This window comes from Coregonus lavaretus (assembly GCF_964263955.1).
Source record: "Coregonus lavaretus genome assembly, chromosome: 25".
In the NCBI taxonomy this organism is placed as follows: Eukaryota; Metazoa; Chordata; class Actinopteri; order Salmoniformes; family Salmonidae; genus Coregonus; species Coregonus lavaretus.
In genome coordinates this window covers 13,192,723-13,213,551 of record NC_140012.1, presented here as the reverse complement: position 1 = coordinate 13,213,551, position 20,829 = coordinate 13,192,723, and the positions used below count along the sequence as shown (strand labels likewise).

Below are 20,829 nucleotides of genomic sequence, written 5' to 3'. Positions count from 1 at the left end.
TCCTAATATTAAGCACATTGCTTCTCTTTACAACAGCCATGTGAGTGAGTGGTGTTTCGGAGTGCGCAGCCGGGAGAAGGGAGTTATAATTATTATATTCAGCCCAAGGGCACAACGGCCACAAAAGGCATGGATTTTTTTTAGGGGGCATTACGGCCACACAAAGGGGATGCCGCCGGGAAATTTGAGGCATTATGACGTGCTTCTCAAATTGTGAATGAGAGATTATTGAAGTGTGTACAGCCTGCGCAAAAAACTAAGCAGAGCTCATGCATTTCATGCAACATTTTTCAAATCATCATTAGTCGCATCATGCAGGCTTAGAATGTATAAAAAATCCAAACATATAGCCCAACGTTTGTATCACAACTAAAGTTACATAAATAACTCTAAATTAAGCATATGGGAGTACCTGATTCTTTGTTAACCGCTCAACACAGAATAGCTGCATATGCGCACTCCCTCAAATCGTTTGGAGAAAATATCCTTTCTATTTTATTCAGCTATGTTCAATTGTATATATACTATAAAATAATATAAAATAATGCCACGGAATTCTAAGCATATCTTGTGTGCTAAATGAACTAGTGTAGCCCACAGCCATATGGTATAGCCAGATCAGGGCCGAACATAAGGACAACTCAGAGTATGCTATTCTGTTCTTCTGAAATAGACAACCTTTTCTTCATATCATGTTTCTTTAGACCTGTCTAAAATAAATAATGAATTTATTGTCAAATGCAGATGCTCCAAAGGTCCGCATCAGTGGCCTGATTGGAAGCCAGGAGATGCTAGATGCTGAATGTGTTTATGTTAATTAACAGTCAATTACCGTGAGACCGGCAGTTATTTAATTGATAATGCCAGAGAAGCCGGTGTTTGGAGGATATATTGGCACGGTGTTGTTAGGCAAGCCGTGCCAATATATCCTCCAAACACCGGCTTCGAGGGCGTTATCACTTTTATACAACGGGTTACCAACATTTTCAAATAATGATTGACATATTTTCATTAAAAACGTTATTTTGCTGAATTTATTCATACTATTTCATCCATCCACAAGATATAGTCCAGACACAAATCTAGGATTGCTACCCAAGCTGGTCGTTCGTTCTATCGGTTCGGTTGCCAGAGACGCGACTCAGTCGTTCAGTCTTTTTGTTCTGTATCTAAGGACCCAGTTGTTTGTTCTAAATGTTCCATTGCCATACTGGCTGTCAACGTTCTTGTCCCTTGCTTGCTAGCTGGCCAACTATGGCTAACTTACAGGTACGTCAAACAGTGCAGCCAGAATAACAACAGTAGCTGCATTTGCATTTGTTTAAGCTGTTTTCTAGTGACATTTATTTGGAGACATCCATAACAATGAGCTAATGAGGCGCGATTTCACATGGCATAGAAAATGTGCTCTATCGTCAGGAATCTGTTGTTCAGAGGAGCTAGCCAACAACACAGCTAAGACAATCACTTTAAGCTGAAGCTGGAAATATTACAAACTAGCTGCACTTTGTTTCGTGATTTCGACTGGCTGAGATACACTGCCTGCCTGTCTGTCTCGTCCCGACTCCCGACAGACACGTTCATTACTATGGGACAGCTGGAGATTGAATTTGAATATTGAAACAATGTTGCAAATGTCGGAGAGAAAGACAGCAAGGTTTATACAAATCTCCGCTGCTGAAAACTAAATGTTAGTCTAAAAGAAATGTGAGATAGTCTAGATACTTTTTATAGTGGAGATCAAGTTTATAAATTGCCTGGCTTGGCTGATGAAACAGTGGATTGTGCAGTCAGATGGAACAGAGTAAATAGCCATTTTAACGTCATAGATTTAGCCGGTGGTAACTTGTGGAATAGACACCGGCTGGAATGTGGTTTTAACCTATCAGCATTCAGGATTAGAACCACCCGTTGTATAATTGCTTGACAATCACCGGCTGACAAAATGTCATGACCGCCACAGCCCTATTACCACTTACTTACCTAACCTACTATAACGACACACACACACACACACACACACACACACACACACACACACACACACACACACACACACACACACACACACACACACACACACACACACACACACACACACACATACACACACACACACAGAGAGATCACATGTAGCAGATGGATCTGCTGGCATTTCACTGACATAAAACACAGGCCTACAGTGGTTTAACAGTGCTAAGAAGCAATGTGCAAAATGCTGATTATTTTAATCTGCAGGAGAGTGTAAAGGAATGTTGGACTTTGCTACACACACAGGCGTGCGTCTATCACACACTTTAACTTGTCCAAAGAAACCTATTGCAGCAGCCAGCTCAATGAAAAAGGCAACACTGTACATACACACATGCACACACATGCAGATAAACATGCGCACACGCACACACACACACAGACGCAGATACACACACAAACAAGGTTAATGATGTACAGCCTAACAGATCCATCTAAACGATGACCTTGTGTGTAGGACTTTGCATAGTTTGGCTTCCGTATAAAAAAGTGAGCTGAGGCAGAGGATTGTACCGAGCATAAGTAAGTAAACCACCTAAATTCCTCTCACACGCTTCGACAGGAATCCAACGAACAGGCGAAGGAGGTGGAGAGGTGGTGGTGGGGCAGAGGAGAGAAGGAGAGAAGGGTGCACTCTTTTCAAAGCCAGGGCATAATTTGTACTGTTCTCAGTGTGGTGTGGTGCTAATACAGAGTGTAACATGTAGCAATGAAGAACGAGGTCGCCAATCGCCAGCGATGTTAACCCTTTGTAGGGACAGACAGAGCATGAGGGCCCAGGGGAGCCCAGCAAACCACAGATACTCTCAGTACAAAGCAGAAGGAAAAAACAGAGTATTGTAAAAGCTTAGGTGAAGAGACTTAAGGAAGAAGAAAAGATTAGTCAATGACTGGGCAGCACATGAAAGAAGATGCTGTTTCCTTATTCTATATAGCCCGCTTTGAGGCCTGTGGAAAGCACTTGATCAATAACATGCATTATTGTCCTTATTAATAACATTAGAACGCTGACGCTCAAAGAGGACATCAATAGGCAGGCACATGAAAAGAGAGATGATTAGTGAAGTGCTAAAGGAGGGGCCAGCTAGGAAAATATTCATAAGGGCCACCAGTCTATCCCAAGGGCCCCTCTCTCTTTAAACAAATTGAAGAGAAGGGGGAAAGTGTTCTGTTCATCCTCAGAACCACCAGAACATTTGAGAGAGCGAGAGCGAGAGAGGCAGAGGCCTCTCTGCAGCCAAACTACACACTAGTCTCCCACTTACAGCCGGGTCGGCATTGGGTGTCTCAGAAGTGGAAAGAAAACGGAGCATGTTCCTTTTATTGTTTGTTTTTCTAGCACTTTGTGTTATTCTGGTTTCCCTCTCTCTGTTCTCTCTGTCTTTACGTTACATAATGAGGTCCATCCATCCCAATTAGGAGGTGTTGCTTCCTGACGAGGGGTGTGTGTTGTGGGTAAGGGGAGAGAAGGGAGGGCGGAGGGGGACTGGGTTCTGTGTTCTTCTTCTGAGAGCTTTTTTAATTGTGTATAAAATAAACTGGGGTGCTGAGCATCAATCATTAGCTCATGCAAATATCAAGAGGGGTAAAGCTAACCCAACTATCCCTAAGGATTACTCTTACACACTATGGATTCGGTATGCTGAACAACTTGAGAGGCTTTCAATCTTGATGAACCACAGGCAAAACCAATCACACCTACTCAAGAAATACAACATAAAACCCTAAATCCAATACTTTCAGCCTCCATTGCCAGTCTTCATAGAGAAACATGGAGACACTCCACACACATTTCTCTCCCTCCGTCACACATGCAAAGCTGAAGTGTGTTTTTGTTTTGGGAGGAAGAGAGGGTTAATTACTTGCACTTCTCAATCAGAAACATATTTACTGAGTTCTCCCCTCTCTCCTTTCTCTTTCATTCTGGGGGATGGAGGGAAGGAGGGATGGAGGGAGTAGGGGGTTAACTCCTTGTGTGTCTCAATGGAGAACAGCTGCTGGGTGCTGGCCAGGGACAGTTCCACTTGGCTAGAGAGAAGACCAGAGACCCCCTGGGGAGGACAGGCGAGATGAGAGGTGGGGAGAGAAAAATATATATAGTAGGAGTGGGGAGAAGATGGAAGGGCTAGAGAGATAGGGCAGGAAAAGGAAAATGTATAGAAGAGGAGAGGAGGAGAGGAGTGTTAATAGAAGTGCTGAGTGGTTCCCATAAACAGGACCTGGTTGAACAGATCATAGTAGCCTGAGGGTATATCACAATATCACAGCACAGCTGCCTTTACAGAGCAGTAGAGTGATTCAAAAACACACAACTTCATCTGCTAGTAGAGGACTCACAAACGGACACTGGGATATCAACAGAAAAACCATTACAAACATATAGCAAAATAACTGCAAAAAAAACAGACCAAACTCAAACGACGCATCATCAGTGTAAAAAAAAAAGCTTTGCTTCGTACCAACCAACAAACCACCGATTCCCCCCAGAGAAAGAGGCACTGTGGGAACATGTTTGGTAGCAAAGCATTCTGGGAAAAGACACAAAAGTGTAACAGGCTCACCTGGGTGATTTGCTACACTGGCTGTTTTTCTCCAGTCTGTCAGGGATTGGTAATGCTTTAATGAGCTAGCTGTCAGTACATGGTGAGTTGTTTGTGACACCGCAGAAAAAAATGCATTATATAAACAGCACCCTCTCGGAGATAGGCTATAATCACATAGGGAAGGGGGAGGGAGTCGTTCAGTCGTTCTGTTGTCAGGAGGTGTTGCCAACGATGCAGACAACTCCATATTTTATGGAGCGTTTCACTTGCTGTTTTTAAGAGTTAGTATCTGAATAGAACTATATCTGTGTCTGTATCTGGCAGTGCTGGAATCTGTGAATGGGTAATAAGGTCAGAAGACCATTGTGGCTGGGACTGTTGGCCGATTCTTGAACCACTGGGCAATTCATGCATGGAGCGTTGCCGCCACCCAGAGGTTAAAGGGAACATAAAAGCTTCCCTGCAGTGCTCTATGCCCAATTCTAAATAGGCCTCTAGCTGCTTCTGTTCCATCTTCAACCTATCTGGGAACAAGGAGGAGCTTGTACCATACTGCTTATACCTGTCAAGTAATTTCAGAGTTGGAATTAGGCCGTAGCCTTCTGACCTCAAGCATGTGTGTGTGTGTGTTTTTGGTTTTACTATCCTTGTGGGGACCAGGAACGGAAAACAGGGAAAATTCAGACAAGTGGGGACATTTTGCCGGTCCCCACAAGGAAAAAGGCTATTTTAGGGGTTAGGTTTAGGGTTGCAATTAGGGTTTGAATTAGGGTTATGGTTTAGGGATAGGAGTTAAGGTTAGGGTTAAGGTTAGCCTTAGGGGTTATGAAAAAAATGTTGGTCCCAACAAGGATAGTAAAACAAACGTGTGTGTGTCTGTGTGTATATGAGAGAGAGAGAGAGACCGAGCGCACCCCACAGGCCCCACCCACCACCAGAGCATCACCATCTCCATCGGCGCAGCCAGCCTGGACTGAGTCTAGCCTACTACCCCATACCAGACCACCACCTCTACCAGACCAGAGAGGCAGCCCCCTGGCCCAGACCTGGCCCTCCTCCACGGGGCCCAACAGCAGGACCAGCACAGCTACGCGGAGGCCATCAGAGGAAGGGAGAACACTGTAGGTAGGAATGAGTGAAATTAAACAGCTCATCCATTACATATGCACTAAACGCACACACACACACACACACACACACACACACACACACACACACACACACACACACACACACACACATAGCTATTGTACTAAGAGTTTGCTTGTTCAATGAATAGGAAGAAGGAAAAAATAAAAAGAGAACAAATGTTTGCTGTTATCCTGTTTATCTCACTCTTAACATCTTAGTAGTTAGTAGTTACTGTATTTTTGACTATGTTATTCTTTATTTTTGCAACATGAAATCGCTATCATTTAGCATGTGGAACATTCAGGGCTTTAACTCATCAACCTTTGGACTGAAGAGTTTAGCACTGGAGTTTTTTTTTTTTATCGGAAAGATGTTTATGTCATCATTCTTCAGGACATATGGTGTAAGGCAGACATTGTCACTCACCGGCCCACAGTCTACAGAGAGGTAATTGTGCCGTCACAGAAACACAGCTCTGGATGGATCATTTGGTACAAATCCGAACTACATAATCTAATTGATCCCTGAAACTGAAGAAATTGGTTGTACTTACAGATAAATATGTGTTCCTTTGCACAATATATATCCCCCCTCAGAATCCCTATATTACTCAGAGGAGATATTCCCCACCCTTGAGGAAGAGACATGCCATTTCCAGGCCCAGGGAAATGTGTTGATCTGTGGGGACACAAATGCGAGCACAGGAACACTACCTGATCTAACGACCACACGAGGGGACAGCTTTATTACAGGCCATACTGTTTCTAACTGTCTTAATCTCCCCCATAGAAACAACAGTGCCAGCACCATTATCAAAAAGGGAAGGGATCTGTTGCAGCTCTGTCGAAGCCTGGGTCTGTACCTACACTGGTAGGCTACGGGGGGGGGGTGCTCTTTGGGGAGATTCACCTATTGCGCACCTCTTGGCCACAGCACAGTAGACTATATGATTACAGACATTGACCCTTTCACTCTCAGCTCATTCACCGTCAAGCCACTAACACCTCTGTCTGATCACAGCCAAATTACCTTATTCCTCAAAAGAACAGTGTGAGGACAGACGCTGGGAGACGAGAAGCAAGTACAGGGAGTGAACATTTAATATATACAAACATGAAACATAACACGGACAGCGTCTGGACAGGGGAAACATAACGACATTAATGCAGACACAGGGATCAAACTGAGGAACAGACAGATATAGGGGAGGTAATTAAACAGTGATGAAGTCCAGGTGAGTCCAATGAAGCGCAGATCCGCGTAACGATGGTGACAGGTGTGCGTATTGATGGGCAGCCTGGCGTCCTCGAGTGCCAGGGAGGGGGAGCGGGAGCAAACAGACCTCGAAACAACCACACATTCACAGCCCAGAAAGCTGTAAACATCAGAAATTCATTCGGATGAGCCCAAAACAGCACAGAAGAATACCAGAAAGCAACCAGTAACCAAAAAATCCAAACACTCTTAGATAACTTTGTGGTTACCACATACTGTATACATACACAGTAAAGAAGGCCTCAATCTATCAGTAAAACACATCAACAATATATTCAGGCAAACGGCAAAAGAAGCACAACTGAAATGGATAAAAAACAAACCAAAAAAGACTAGCACATACCCAAATAATGATGAATTACGCCTTAATTACTGTGAAAGTTTAAAACTCTATAAACGTACACTCAGAACCAAAAAAGCACAGTAGAACAGCTAGCAACAGACACTAATTGAGGAGTCTATGAACACAGACAACTTCTGGAAAAATAGTAAAAACCTAAACAAGAGGAATTGGCAATACAAAATGGTGAAATATGGACAACCCATTTTAAAACACTCTACAACACTGTTCAAACTAATGCAAACGCAGAACAATGCAACATTTATGAGAAGTTGGATTAGAAAAAGCTATAAAGGACAATCAAAATCCATTGGACTCCCCAATTACTGACCAGGAGCTCTAAAAGAAACTTAAGGCCCTCAAATTGAAAAAAGCATGCAGACCTGATGGCATCCTAAATGAGATGCTTAAATTCACTAGCGCAAAATGTAAATTGGTTATATTAAAACTGTTCAATTTGATCCTAAGTGTAGGTTATTTCCCTGACATCTGCAATCAAGGACTCATAACCCCAATTATTAAGGAGGGAGACAAATTTGACCCTAACAACAGAGGCATTTGAGTGAACAGTAACCTGGGGAAGGTTTTATGTAGTATTATAAATGTAAGAGTTCTAAACTTCCTAAATAAGCACAATGTCTTGAGTAAAAGCCAAATTGGATTTATACCAAAACATCGCACGACTGATCATATTTACACCCTACACACCCTGATAGATAAACATGTCCACCAAAATAATACTAACATTTACGCCTGCTTTATCGACTTCCAAAAAGCAGTTGATTCTTTTGGGCATTCAGGACTGTTCCACAAAGTTATTGAAAGTGGTGTAGGGGGTAAAACATTTGACATAATTAACTCAATACAAGCAGCATCAAAATTGGCAAGAAAATAACAACATTCTTTAACCAGTGGCGGGGCCTTTGCCTGGGTTGCAATCTGAGCCTGCGCTCTTCAATATTTACATCAACGAATTGGCCACTATTCTAGAAAAATTATCAGCCCTTCGTGTTAGTCTCCACAATTCAGAAGTTAAATGCCTGCTATTCGCAGATGACCTGTGCCTGCTGTCACCCACAGCACATGGCCTACAGCAGAGTCTGGACCTGCTGGAGCAGTAATGCCAGACCTGGGCACGGGCAGTAAACCCCAAAAAGACCAAAATCATTATTTTCCAGAGAAGATCCAGATCTCAGGGAATTACACCAAAGTTCTGAATTGGTACAAAATATAGCCTATAGAGTACTACACACACTACAATTACTTAAGTTGAAAAATAAGCTCAACTGGACACCTAAATGAGGCAGTGAATAAACTGAGAGAGAAAGCAAGAAGGGCATTCTACGCCATTAAAAAACGAATTTAAATGGGAATACCTATTAACATTTGGCTAAAACGAATTAAATGTGTCATTGAACCAATTGCACTTAATGGCAGCGAGGTGTGGGGTCCACTTGCAAAACAAGATTTCACCCAATGGAACAAACATCCCATTGAAACCCTGCATGCAGATTTCTGTAAGATTCTCCTACATGTCCAGATGAAAACTACAAACAATGCATGCAGGGCAATATCCACTAATAATAAAAACTACAAAAAGAGCAATTCAGTTTTAGAAACATCTCAAATACAGTGATCCCCTCTCATATCATTACCAAGCCCTGCAATGCCAAGAGCTGAGCAAAGAAAAAAGTCCCCTCATCCAGCTGGTCCTGGGGCTGAGTACACAAACCTATTCTACTAACACACTGAACCTCAGGACCAGAACATCCAATCAATCAGAATAAACCAAATTACAACACAGTCAAAACAAAACTACATTACCTATTGGGAAACACTAGTACAAAGCTAAATGCAGTGCTATGCAGTATGAAAAATGTATGCACTCACTAACTGTAAGTCGCTCTGGATAAGACCGTCTGCTAAATGACTGAAATGTAAAATGTAAATGTCTATCTGGCCCTAAATCGACAGTACACCATGGCAAACTATTTGACCATGGTTACTGATCAAAAGCTTAGAAAAACCTTGACAAAGTACAGGCTGAGTGAGCACAGCCTTGCCATTGAGAAGGGTAGACACAGGAAAACCTGGCTCCCTGTAGAGGAAAGGCTGTGCAACCACTGCACCACAGCAGAACCTGAGACAGAGCTGCATTTCCTGACAAAATGTAAAAAAATATAAATAAAAAAATGTGAAACCCTTATTGAAGGTTTCAAAGACCTCTCTGATGAGAATAGTCTACCCGTCCTGTTGGTGGAAGAAGCAGAGAGCTATTACATTTAAGTCATTTAGCAGACACTCTTATCCAGAGCAACTTACAGGAGCAATTAGCATTAAGTGCCTTGCTCAAGAGCACATCAACAGATTTTTCACCTAGTCGGCTCAGGGATTAGAACCAGCTACCTTTTGGTTACTGGCACAACGCTCTTAACCACTAAGCTACCTGTTGGCGGTGCACTACATTGCTACATGAGGGACAGTTTCTGACAGACCAACCTGCACATGTCCTCTATGCCACTGTTATTGTTCAATGTATGGTTATTTTTACCCTTGATTATTGTTGTTATTGATTTTCCCGTTGACAATCTTGATTATTATTATTTAAATTATGTTAATTTTGTAAATGAATCACACAATCTCCAAAGTACGCTTTGGCAATATGCATATTGTTACGTCATGCCAATAAATCAAATTGAATTGAATTGAGAGTGAGCAAGCGTAAAATCTTCATATTTGGAAATGTCTAACTTTCGTTCATGCATTTCTTCACTACATGGTATCCACAATACAAAATATCTCACCAGAGGTATAGGGACATTAGTACACCCTAGTGGTGGTGACAAGGATGGTTATTTTCCTGCTAATAAAAAGGCCATTGCCTGCAGTACTAGCTCATCACCAGTTGGTGGGTGTATTTGACTGTGTTGGGCATCTTGTTGTACATTGAGTGGGCTCTAGGAGACTCCAAGAGGTTGTTAACCCGTTCAAACCACAAGGTGGAAGCAGAGCCTTTACTACAGACACGATAGATGCACCTGTACTTCAACAGGTAATACACACACATGTCCTGTTCTGTTCCACAGTTTATTTCCACAGTTTAGTTCTAAGGGTCCATGTAAATGTCTAATTTGCAGCCATGGAACCCTGACCTGCTAGCCTGAGTGCCAGTCTGTTTGTGCTATCATGTCAACTCCTTGTCACTCATTGTTATGTTTGGCTTGACAATGAGCAATGGAGTTGGCAAGACCACCAACAGATCTGGGACCAGGCTATGAGGGGGCCAATTGTGAATTGAAGCAGCAACCCTGCCATTACATAACAGTGCACTACCACATGTACCTTAAAGGTCCAGTTAACTTGGCAGAAATAATTAAACGTTTCCATATAGGGAGGCAAAACTGATATTGAATGGTAGGACAAGTCTGTACACTTCACCACCGGTTGAGAGCAGCAAACTATAAGAACTCTAGTTCTCTAGACGTCACCATAGAAACTACCTGCACAAAGTTGCTTGCCATGACATGAGAAGTTTTGGAGAAAATGCATAGGCTAACTTTACGTTTATGATAGGATTATAAACTCTTTGGACCACTTTGATCAAATAACAAACATTATTAATCGCCAAACCCACTGGCTCCAGGCCATCTATAAATCACTGCTAGGCAAATCCCCTCCTTATTTTAGCTCATTGGTCACCATAGCAACACCCACCCGTAGTCTGCGCTCCAGCAGGTATATCTCACTGGTCATCCCCAAAGCCAACACCTCCTTTGGCCACCATTCCTTCCAGTTCTCTGCTGCCAACGACTTGAACAAACTGCAAAAATCTCTGAAGCTGGAGACTCTTATCTCCCTCACTAACTTTAAGCATCAATTGTCAGAGCACCTTACCGATCACTGCACCTGTACACAGCCCATCTGAAATTAGCCCATCCAACTACCTCATCACCATATTGTTATTTATTTTGCTCATTTGCACCCCAGTATCTCTATTTGCACATCATCTCTTGCACATCATCATTCAAGTGTTAATACTAATTGTAATTATTTTGCACTATGGCCTATTTATTGCCTAACTTGCTACATTTGCACAAACTGTATATATATATATATATATATATATATATATATATATATATATATATATATATATATATAAATTATGTTGTATTTTTGACTTTATGTTTTGTTTTACCCCATATGTAACTCTGTGTTGTTGTTTTTATCGCACTGCTTTGCTTTATCTTGGCCAGGTCGCTGTTGTAAATGAGAACTTGTTCTCAACTGACTTACCTGGTTAAATAAAGGTGAAATAAATAAATAAAATAAAAATTATATGGCATGCAAGTTGCTTGCATACACGCATAGCGGACTAAACTCCACTCTATAATAGAGTCCGCTAAAATGTACATAGACAGAGATTAAGCCTATTTAGAGAAACATAGGAAAGTGATTTACCTGTAAGGCCACTGCAAAACTATGTTCTTGCTACGTCTTATCCAGAGCTGACATTTTACAATCCAAATTTCAGTTTCTTCTTACATCACGCACAGGGCCGTTATGTGACATCCACCTGTGTCACTGATGGTGATTCGTTCTGAAAGCCCAACTACTGGACAACTGTAGACTATGGATATGACACGGGATATGAATGTTCATAAGCATAATGCGTAAAAAGATATCCACAACCTAAATGCTGAACCCCGCGCACGCGTAAATCAATCCACAGCTGAACACAACTCCATACAAAGCTCTCCACAATGCACGCACATCTGACCATGGACAAGGGATAGGCTATCCCATGAGATCCAACAGTCAACGAACCACAGAGCAGATGACGGCGAAACCCGTTTAATTTATAAAATGCACTTAAACAGAATACATCCAGATTTGGATTAAATGTTCTCGCGTAGTCCTGTCTGTTCTTTGCGTTGACTTGTTCGACTGTAGCTTGATCCAGCGGTTTGGAGGGTAGCCGCGCACTAGTTCCTTACGCATCTCCGCAGTTCCAAAGAGTCTCTTATCACGCGGTAAAAACCAGCACATAACTGAGCCATGCTGAGAGCTACTAACCCAAAGAATTTTGGCAGTGGCCGATGGGATATGTAGTCCCCACCCACAAAAATGTGTGACTCCAGCTGTTCCCAACTTGCATTAAACACATACTTTTGTAATGTAAGTAGGCTACATGGAGTTGTTCACCTCTTTTTCTGTATTCCCCTGGTCTCGCTTTAATCAAATTAACAGAACTTGACAGTAACACTATAGGCTATATCCAAGAATAGGCCCTTCTCTGTCTAAAGGCTCTGCTCGCAGTCTTACATCACCTTGAAGTCTCCCTGCCCACAGGCATGCGGTTATTTTTGGAGTCTTTTAAATTACTAGCAAGCAAAAGCTTGGCTTGGCTAATAAGAGTAGTGGATCTATACACAGAATGGACTGGGTGAGTGTGGGAAGAGTGCGTTAAAAGCGGCAATCAACGGGAAGCCAACTTTCAAAAACGTTTTGTACAGCACATTGTTCTTCTATTTTTCTTGCAATATAGACCAATATGAAACTTTAAACTGCGTTATATAGTTATCATTGCCGTTGTTCAAGTTGGTTCCCAAGAGTCAAAACTGCCAGATGTTTCGGATGCCATCAATGTTTAATCCGCGCCGGGTTTTCCCTCACACACTCACACCTGGATTCCCAAGCACCTGAACTGCACAAGATCCTGTAAAGATGCAGGTACTTGATCGCGTTCTTGTGTGAGCAGGGCTGAGCGGTTATGGAAAGTGTGTGCTCACACGGCGTTGCGTGACTAGAGGGGTCGGGCCGGGGAACACAAAGACATTGTTCAGTGTGTGATCAGTCAGTCAGTCTGCCTCTCCAGTAACACAGCAACATTCCTCCAGCGTTCCTCAGCCTCCCCCTCCCTCCACCCCCCTCCCTCCACCGCTGCACAGGCTGCTGCTGCTGTGGGTTAACCATGGGAAAGCGAAAGTGATGTCTTTATAATTGGGTGTTATAGTGGTTCCTGCCCTTTGTGTGGTTTTCTATATTTAGCAACATGTAAGAGAGAAATTATAAATGAAACCTTTTAAACAAGCACAAAAACAGTAACTTCGAATGATTCCTATTCACAAAAATGGTCACAATGGGAACATGACATAAATCGGTCAACAAATGTGTCAGAATAACCCACTGCTAAAGGAATTTCTGAGAGATCTTAAGTCTTCATCTGCTTTAGGGTTTTGGGACACTACTTTCTATCTCTCTGGTCTCTCTCTGGTCTTTTGGGTCTCCCTAGTCTCTCTCTGGTCTTTTGGGTCTCCCTCTCACTCTCTTTGTCCTGTCTGTGTGTTTTCTCTGCCTCCACTGTCACAGGGGCTCATTCAGAGGCAGAAAAACAAATGTTTCCTTATGTAGCTGTGAGGGATGCCAGCACTGGGAGCAACACAAGAGAAGCTACTCTCCTCTCCTCTTCGTTCTTCTCAGCACACTACAGCTCTTCAGCCTGGCTGCCTGCGGGCACGACTGGGGGCACTCAGGGCATAAACTATCAGAGAGAGAGAGAGAGAGACATAAAGTGAAACAGCTCTATACAGAGACTTGAGGGATACATTGAACTCTACCTGATTGGGAGGTATAGTTATTATCTCTGTCTTGTCTTTCTGTCTTTCACTTTTAAACAGTATCTCCCGAGTGGCGCAGTGGTCTAAGGCACTGCATCGCAGTGCTAGCTGTGCCACTAGAGATCCTGGTTCGAATCCAGGCTCTGTCGTAGCTGGCCGTGACCGGGAGACCCATGGGGCGGTGCACAATTGGTCCAGGGTAGGGGAGGGAATGGCCAGCAGGGATGTGGCTCAGTTGGTAGAGCATGGCGTTTGCAACGCCAGGGTTGTGGGTTCGATTCCCACGGGGGGCCAGTATAAAAAATATAAAAATAAATGTATGCACTCACTAACTGTAAGTCGCTCTGGATAAGAGTGTCTGCTAAATGATGTAAATGTAAAACACACACACAGTCAGTCCAGTGAATGAATAGACAGGATGGTGAGTGTTTGTGGAAATGAGTGCTTACAGATCCCGAGGGGTGCAGAAGCCACTTAGAGAGAGGAAACCAGCCAATCAATTAGCCCTACTAGAGGACACAACCATGTTATTCTCCACATCCTCCCATCCCAACTGTTAGGGCTGTGTTTAATTTAAATCACTTCCCCTCGTCCCCACCAGACAGACACATTCGCATGCACACACACAATACAGTGTAAGTTACACTGATGCCGCTAAGTGAGTATGGTGTTACCTTTGAGGTTTCTTTGTGTGAGTTTTTTCCTAGGGTAAGGGATGCTGGTGACAATGAAGGCACCTGCATAACTATTGAAACCTCAACCATGCTGTCCCTGAGTAGGTTATTCCTCAAATCTGTGTGTGTATTGGCTTCGTGTGTCTGTGCGAGTGAGTGGATTTGCGTGACAAAGAGACATCCAGCCGCCTGTCCCAGTATTTTGGTTAAGTGGGCTCTGGCATGCAAAGGCTTGTCTCTTCAACAACGTGGCGTATTGTACTTCTAACATGCTCTCCCACCGCTAACACAGCAAGAGAGAGAACCCTGAAAAACACACATGACAAAAACTACAGATGATTCATGATAGATTGTATGTGATCAATAACTATTAATACATATACAGCCATATCACAAAGCCATATCCCTCTCATTTGATGATACGGTTATCATTAAATCGACCAGAATGTAGGGACATTCAATCTGTTGAACTTTGTTGAACTATGCTGCAGTGTCCAATTACTTAATGGGTCTGGGGTCTATGATTCAGCGGGCTGATACTGGAAGATTTGTTTTATCCTCTATAAGCCAAGGAGCATAAGAGGTTTTGACTTTGTCATGTTAGCTATGCCAATGACTCAGGTATCAGGATTTATCACTGAAATCTCCTTTTTGTCTGAGCATGAGAGAAAGAGCGAGAGAAAGAGCGCAAGAGACTCAGCCGTTGCGATGCAGTCCTCATAAAGGTAGTATTGTTAAGTTGCGTGCGAAGCTCCTGGTTTGAGCTTTTGGGTCTCTGCCCACTCTTGTTAACCACAGAACCTCCCCCTTCCAGTAAACATTTGATGTCCGCACGCAATCCCTGGAGTGTCTCCTCCCCGTTTCACTTTTTTTCTCCTTCTCACTTACACACACACACATTCTCCCAGGGCATGAGTAAGCACCTGTCAGTAAGGTGTACTGTCATTGGTTGAAGCTGTAGCCTTTCAAAGCCTTACAACGGGATCATCTTTAGAGTTAAACTATCATTCCTTTCTCGACCCCCTCTTTATGATTGAGATAATACCTTATATCTGTACTCATACTATCCACTCACAGGTTAGCTAGATCTCACACACTCAATCCCTTATCCCACCTTATCCTACTTTTAGCACCCATTCCGTATCCCTACTCTACATCCTCATATCCTATGCTTGAGCATCATACTCTACTCAGCACTCTCCTAGTGTAACAGTGCTCTAACAGTGCTGTACTGTTCTTTGCCTTTGGATTGGCTACTTCTGACATTCTTTGACCGCCTCTCCAGACCAGATTACTAGCAGCCGGCCTGTGGTCAATGCTCCCAACTGTTCTCCTCATACAGGACTATGGCCACCAGACAAAGGAGCCATTTGAGCCCAAACACAAAGTAAAGAAAGGGTCCCTTCTCTTGGATCCTGTGTGCTCGAGAGACTATGTGAGTGTATGTGAGCATATATATATATATATATATATATATATATAGTGTGTGCGTGGTCCATGCTTGTGGCTTCCCACTCTCTCTGGTGCCCAATAAAGTCAGGGAAGATCCGTAACAATAGCCATTGTCCTGCCTATACTAATCCCTGCCCTCAGCGAGGTGGGCATGGGCTCTCCGGGCGATGCTGGCACAGGGTGGCTATGAAAGGGGTTCTTTGTCCTTCACCTTCACCCTGTCAACAAGGTGTTTCCTGCACTGGCATTCCGACTCAATGAGAAGCAAAACCTCGTCTCGCCTCTCCCTATCATACTTATCACAGCTCAAAAGAAAAACAAATAGGAAAAAGAAAACCCACACAAGCATACACCTCTATGTGTGTGCCGGTCGACTAGCTGCCAGGTCCTAGGCTTACACAAAGCTTACAAAGGTATAGAAGTGCAGTGGAGTTGAGCATTGCTACATAAGGATGGGTCATGGCTCAGGGTACTGGTATCATTGTCTAGCACTCTGAACAATGGATCGACAATGGATACATTGCACAAGACCAGGCCTCAGTCAAAGTGGATGTTCTATTGAACACGTTCAGATTATCTCGAAAAGACTGAAATGGCAAGACAACAGAGACAGAAAAAGAACGGACGAAAGAGTGAGCGAGTAATAGAGAAGGATGTAGGAAAGGATAGTGGTGTCATGTAAAGTTTCCAGAGGGCTGCCAAAGTTTTTTTCCCATCTCTGTTCAGGAATGGAACATTTCATTACAGAACATTTCCGCTCTACTGCACTCTGTGTTTTCCCCAGGCCCAGTACATAGACTAGTAGAGTTCACCTTTCGAGTACTTTATCATCTCTCCACTGTCTCATGTCCACTGTTCATAGTAGTGGCCACACACACATAATTTCTGCTGACAGGGAAGTGCAGTGTGCCAGAAGCACAAAACAGTCCATTGTCACTGTATGACACCTTTACATTGGTTAGTGCATAAGGAAGTATGAATATGGCTACTTCTGAGTATAACTCATGTCTTTATGCATATGTGTTGATGTTTTTATGCATATCTCCCAATGGCAAAAATGCATGATTTACCCCACATTCAAGTTATAACATGTATTTCCAGCTAGGCTTGGGCCGTGTACAGTTAGAACACAGCTGCATGACAGTAAAGGTCCACAGTACAGTATGTGATTCATTCCAGTGAATCATGAGTCACTGGGGCAGTGGCTGAACCAGGGTTGACCCCACTGACTAACAACATAGAGAAACACACACATTGTGGAAGCAGTATTGGTTTATTACATCATCAACACCATCAATAACACATCTCTCTCACTTTTTCTTGGGATTGGTTCTATCCAACCCCCTCCTAGAATAGAGTCAGGCAGCGAGACCAGGGACAGTTTGTATCAAGCGTGTCAGACTAGGAGTGCTGATTTAAGATCAGTTTAGCCTTTTAGATCACAATGACTGAGATTACATGGACAGGGAAGTCCTTATCCGAGATCGTCCCAAGTGTTTAAAAGCACCCTGCCTCACGCAGTACAGTACAGTTCATGAATGGAAAACTAGAAACGCAAAAAGGAGGTTGCATTTTAGTTACGTAGCTAGCATTCCATTTGGCTAGCTGTAATATCTGACTTCTCACACAAACTTCACATTAGTCATTACATTTCATTTCACCTGTAAGAATAACGGAATGTAATAATATCATAATAACAATGCAATAAGAATGGAAAGGTGTGCTAAAATTGAGAAACGCATAAGAAATAAGCTAGCTATAAAATGTTGCTATTCCCATCCAAAGGCAGTTTCATCACACAGTGGACTATGCATACTGTTCTCTCTCTCTCTCTCTCTCTCTCTCTCTCTCTCTCTCTCTCTCTCTCTCTCTCTCTCTCTCTCTCTCTCTCTCTCTCTCTCTCTCTCTCTCTCTCTACTCTCTCTCTCTCTCTCTCTCTCTCTCTCTCTCTCTCTCTCTCTCTCTCTCTCTCTCTCTCTCTCTCTCTCTCTCTCTCTCATCTCTCTCTCTCTCTCTCTCTCTCTCTCTCTCTCTCACACACACACACACACACACACACACACACACACACACACACACACACACACACACACACACAGCAAGAATGTATGCGAGAAAAAGCTAAATAAAGTTAAATAGAAAAGAAAAACAGACACAGAATCACGCTGTAATTTAAATGTTTGATTCATGGAAGAAGAAAAAAATCATGCCATCCTGAATGAATTAGGTGTGCACCATTTCTGAATATATTACATCATAATCTGAGCAAAGATCAGGCAAGCCAACACATTCAGATGGGTATTTGTGACATGTCTGTAGACACAGATCCCTGTGTTTCCTTCAGTGACCATAACTAGCCTTCAAAACACAGTGTTGAGGTACAACTGTGCAGTGGCCGACACAGCTGGAGCCAAAATAGAATAAGCCCTTAGAGGCGTAACCCCATTCAAAATAAAATATCTACTTTTCATAAATGGCTGTCTCAGTGCCAATCTAAACTAGTCATACAAACATCTATCTTCAAGTATCGTCATATTTTATCATTAGGATCCAGTATCAAACATTCTTTTTTGCATTTTCAAAAAATTAAAATAAAGATTTGGTTGAGCTTCCTAAAAGGGCAATCTGCGGTTGAAACAATAACAAAGCGCTAACCCCACCACTCTCAAATTTAAACATAGCCATGGATGCAAAGACTGACCATCCATGATATTCAAATGATAGTTTTAACCATGTTTTGAGACTATACAGTGCCTTGCAAAAGTATTCATCCCCCTTGGCATTTTTGCAATTTTGTTGCATTACAACCTGTGTGCAAGAGTGTGCAAAGTTGTCATCAATGCAAAGGGTGGCTATTTTAAGAATTTAAAATCTAAAATTATTTTAATTTGTTTAACACTTCTTTGGTTACTACATGATTCCATATGTGTTATTTCATTGTTTTGATGTCTTCACTATTATTCTACAATGTAAAAAAATAGTAAAAATAAAGAAAAAAACGTTGAATGAGTAGGTGTGTCCAAACTTTTGACAGGTACTGTATATTATACATTTAAAAGTCAAAACATTGATGAAGCATTTGCACAAAATGTTATAATAAAAAAAAAAAAAATCAGATAATAAAATAAAAGCAAGCAGTCGGAGAGAAGGCAGGTTTGGTCCCATTTCTTCTTTCAAGGTCTGGTGATTGTTACATTCTGGGACATCAGCGAGGTGTTCCATGTGAAGCCTTAGCCCAGCCCAACGTCCAGTGACATCATCACTACAAAGCCCAGGATGGAGGTCCAGGAAGCCAACTTACCATTCCCACTTCAAGACAATATACATGGACAGGGTTAATCAATGTTGGTGTAGTCATACAGTATTTCAATCATATACAGTACACTGAGACACAGAGACATAAACGGAGTATGGAAAGATAAGATTGATAGACAGAAATAGAGACAGACAGGCAGAAATAGAAACGGACAGACAGAATGACAAACATAGAATGACATATACAGACTTGAAAAACTCTCAGGTTACTAACACACACACACACACACACACACACACACACACACACAATAAACAGGCCAGCAGGCACACACTTCACAGTGACAGTCTACCCACACAAAACGTTGGGTGTTGAAGAGAGGACAAGCCAAAAGACAGCTCGCTTCCCGTCTTGAATTTTAAAGCAAACAATACGCCCAGGGTTGTGAAAACCAGAACATTCCAGGGGGACCTTGTCTTTGCTCCTCTCCCACTCTCCCTCCCTGCGGCTCACACTTACACAAAGACATCGATTGATCAAGTCTGGCTCAGTCACAGAGATGGGAGCGCTATGAACAACCACGCAAAGAGATTGCAATCATGGTGGGAAAAAATTGTCTCTTTCCTTTTCTCTCACCCTCTCTTTGTATGTTTATGTATTACTAGGAAACATTGTTCAAGTGTTTTCTAAAGGGTTGGACATGGGCTAAGCCTTGACTAAGACATGAGTTTAGCGATGGGAGAGCACTGTTAATAGAACATCTCTCCCTCCTCTCGCTCTACATTCTCCATCAGTCTGCATGGCCACTCACCTGAGTTGAGCCTCTGGGATGATGTCATCGACCACCACATACACCATGGCCCCGGCAGCGAAGGCCAGGGCGTACGGCAACAGTGGTTCCGCCAGCACCATGGCAACAGCGCCTAGCAACCCGGCAATTGGTTCTACCATACCACTGAGCTGTCCATACCTGAGGAAATAGACAATGAGGAGTTAGTTAGAATCCTAGTTAGTACCCTAGGGAGTAGGGATGTGACAAAAAATAAACAATTATAAAAAAAAAAATTAACTGCAATTTTCAAAATATTGCAATACAGGACTTCGCTGCTGTCTAGGGATGGGCATGTTATTTTGAATATTTGAATATCCGAACAGACGTTAGTATTAATTTTTTAGAATAAAACAAATATCGGTATATTTTAACAATGAAAAGGCTATGTCTAAAATTAAATATAATGGTATATGTGACATTGATACATAGCCTACAAGGATAGACTATTACATTCCACATTTTAAAACAACAGTTTTGAGTGCACCTCATAAAAAAGACGCACCGGTAACCTACACACGTTTCACAGTGTAGCTTGTTGTTATTAACCGTCAATCAAAGCGGCGCTACAGTACGAGGCTCCATGTGTAGCAAGTAAAGTGGGAGATTTCTAATCAATGTCAAATGGAATTAAAATTACAGAATTAAGTTGGTTAAATGAGAATAAGTAGGCTACAA

The 20,829-nt window shown here is 42.5% G+C and overlaps 1 protein-coding gene and 1 long non-coding RNA gene across 2 annotated transcripts in view; both read right to left on the bottom strand.

Annotated features, from left to right (window-relative positions):
* The window catches only part of LOC311100754, a 74,700-nt gene extending 62,037 nt beyond the window's left edge, over positions 1-12,663 (bottom strand). The window contains exon 1 of the long non-coding RNA XR_014609850.1: positions 11,782-12,663. This is a non-coding gene — a long non-coding RNA (uncharacterized lncRNA). The remainder of the gene's footprint in view (positions 1-11,781) is intronic.
* A 6,536-nt stretch (positions 12,664-19,199) lies between these two features.
* The window catches only part of LOC311100531 (zinc transporter ZIP11-like), a gene marked incomplete at its 5' end in the record, with an annotated part of 179,726 nt that continues 178,096 nt past the window's right edge, over positions 19,200-20,829 (bottom strand). The window contains 2 exons of the mRNA XM_084141445.1: positions 19,200-19,375; positions 20,134-20,292. Of these exons, the coding sequence (XP_083997571.1) occupies positions 19,297-19,375; positions 20,134-20,292 (238 nt within the window). The 3' untranslated portion in view covers positions 19,200-19,296. The remainder of the gene's footprint in view (positions 19,376-20,133; positions 20,293-20,829) is intronic.